The sequence below is a fragment of the Camelina sativa genome, chromosome 19, assembly GCF_030686135.1.
Source record: "Camelina sativa cultivar CO46 ecotype springtype chromosome 19, ASM3068613v1".
NCBI classification, from domain to species: Eukaryota; Viridiplantae; Streptophyta; class Magnoliopsida; order Brassicales; family Brassicaceae; genus Camelina; species Camelina sativa.
In genome coordinates this window covers 18,546,659-18,549,195 of record NC_141898.1, presented here as the reverse complement: position 1 = coordinate 18,549,195, position 2,537 = coordinate 18,546,659, and the positions used below count along the sequence as shown (strand labels likewise).

Genomic DNA, 2,537 nt, shown 5'->3' with positions numbered 1-2,537 from the left:
TTAGCAATGGTCGAGCAATTAATTGTATTCGTTTAATGAAGGATTCAGCTAATCCGTTTTGTGTATGGACATGTGCCACAAGATGTTCCACACTTACCCTTATGCACATACAATAATCATTAAACACTTGGGATGTAAATTCACCAGCATTGTTTAGACGTATAGTCTTAAGTGGAAAATCTGGAAAATGTGCTCTTAGTCATATAATTTGAGCTAACATCCTAGCAAATGCTAGGTTCCTTGTGGATAACAAGCAAATGTGTGACCATTTGGTTGATGCATCGATCATAACCATAAAATATCTAAACGTCCCACAAGGTGGGTGTATTGGTCCACATATATCACCTTGTATCCTTTCCAGAAAGTTTAAAGTCTCTTTATTGACTTTGGCTGGTGATGGTCGTATAATAAGTTTCCCTTGTGCACATGCTACACACGTGAGATTTTTAGGGATAACTTTTCTCTCTTTAAGGGTGTGCCCATTTGAACTATTAATCAGTTTACGCATCATGTTCGTACTCGGATGGCCAAGCCGGTCATCCATAGAGTGAACTGTTCATTGAACATTTTGTGCTTTGCCAAGTTAGCTTCTATCATGTTAATCTTAGCATGGTATAAACCAGTGGCTAGTGCAGGTATAGTCTCTAGGACCTTCTTATGTCCGTTTACAATTTCAGTAATGTATAGAAATTCTTTGCTACCTTCACCTTTTGTTTCAATATGATAACCATTCAACAGAATGTCTTTAAAGCTCAATAAGCTTCTCTTAGAGCTGGGTGAGTACAAGGCATCACTTAGTTCAATATGTGTGCCATTAGGTAATAATATATGAGCTTGGCCGTAGCCTTCTATTAAGCTTGCTATACCCGCAATTGTACTAACATTGACACTTTTCATTATGAGGTTTATGAAATATCTTTTATCCTTTAATATTGTGTGGCTGGATCCACTGTCCACCACTAGTACACTCATATCCTCGGCCATTTCTATAATGACAATAATTTTGTTTTAAATTCTAATAAAACAAGCAAATAAATATTGAAATAAAATCATTGAATTTAAACCAAAATAATTATCCAATGCATAAACCGAAATAAAGCATAAAAGCTTAGAATTTAAACCAAGGCCATAGCATAAAATTAGTTATCTTCTTTAAAACAATCGGAAGTCTCATAGGCTAGTGAGTCATCATTCTCATGGTCGAAGTCATCTTCACCATCGAGATGCACATAGTTGGCTTCTGGGTTCTTCTTCAAGACTTCTTGATATGCATCAATAAGATGCTTAGGTGTTTTGCAATTCTTGGCCCAATGGTTAGACATACCACATCGGTGACAAACCGATTTAGCCTTGTTTTGTGGTTTAAAGGACCCATGGCCCCTACCACCACGGCCACGACCTCCACGGCCATAACCATCAAAGCGGCTAGCTTGGTACTGTCCAAAACCACCACGTCCTCTACCACCACGGCCACAGCCATAGTGTCTTTCTCTGTGGACATAATTGGTCTCCTTGGGCTCTTTAGGCTCATTAGAATTTTGCTTGGCCACATCTACCTTGTGTGCTTCTGGTAATGGGGCTGTACCAAGAGGTCTCATAGCACTATTCATCAACAACAGCTCATTGTTCTGCTCAGCTAGTAGCAAACATGAGATTAGGTCCCCATAGGTTTCAAAACCTTTTTCATAGTACTGTTGCTGAAGTCGTATGTTGTGAGTGCTAAAAGTAGACAATGTCTTCTCTAGCAACTCTTTCTCTGTCACCTCAGTACCACACAACCTAAGGAGTGAGACAATCCTAAAAATCTCTGAGTTATACTCATCCACGGATTTGTAGTCCTGGATCCTTAGGTTTTTCCAATCGAATTGAGCCTTTGGTAGGAGCACCGTTTGTTGGTGTCCGTATCTACGTTTAAGCTCTATCCAAAGGTCAAGAGGATTCTCTATGGTGGGGTACTGATTCTTGAGACTCTCAGCAAGGTGATGGCGCATATGCATAATGTCCTTTGACTTCAGCATGATCTTAGTGTCCAATGCCCATTGCAGATAGTTGTCTCCAGAAGTATTCAAGGCAGCATATTCTAGGTTGTTAAGCCTTGCCATCTGCATAAAACAGAAATAGACAACCGATCATTAGCATGCGGTGTTTGAGACCGAACCATGCAATCAATCAATAGGTCATGCGGTATTTGAGACCGAACCATGCCATCAAATTAAACTTAGGTCATGCGGTATTTAAGACCGAACCATGCCTTGCCTTATAATTTTTTTCTTTCCGTTTTTGGTATGCATAGAAAACAAACAAAACTAGATAGGAACTAGCATGCAATAATTTCCTTTTTACGTAGATAGAATTTCCTTTTCTTAATATAATTTAGAAATTTTCCTTTTATTATCTTTTCCTTTTTTAATTAGGATTTTAGACAAATTTTAGGGAACTAGAATTTCTCTAGATTCCGATTTTAATTTAAGATTTTAGGGTTCTTATGCAGCCGAAATTTACAGAAAAATTCTATGCCAAATTCGATTAATAATACC

At 38.2% G+C, this 2,537-nt stretch overlaps 1 protein-coding gene across 1 annotated transcript; it reads right to left on the bottom strand.

The window, feature by feature from the left end:
- Window positions 1–1,139: 1,139 nt before the first annotated feature.
- LOC147920766 (uncharacterized) lies at window positions 1,140–2,102 on the bottom strand. Its single transcript, XM_087501221.1, has 3 exons — window positions 1,910–2,102; window positions 1,679–1,756; window positions 1,140–1,579 (listed from the first exon to the last, which is right to left on the bottom strand). The coding sequence occupies exons 1-3, from the start codon at window positions 2,100–2,102 to the stop codon at window positions 1,140–1,142; spliced, it is 711 nt and encodes a 236-aa protein (XP_087357347.1).
- Between the last annotated feature and the right edge of the window lie 435 nt (window positions 2,103–2,537).

What these genes read in the sequence shown, in the direction of transcription:
- LOC147920766 (XM_087501221.1), bottom strand. Translation starts at nt 2,102, where the DNA reads ATGGCAAGGCTTAACAACCTAGAATATGCTGCCTTGAATACTTCTGGA. An exon ending in CCTTTGGATAGAGCTTAAAC is followed by an intron (nt 1,757 to 1,909) that starts GTAGATACGGAC and finishes CTGAGGTGACAG; the next exon opens with AGAAAGAGTTGCTAGAGAAG. An exon ending in GCAACAGTACTATGAAAAAG is followed by an intron (nt 1,580 to 1,678) that starts GTTTTGAAACCT and finishes CTCTTGGTACAG; the next exon opens with CCCCATTACCAGAAGCACAC.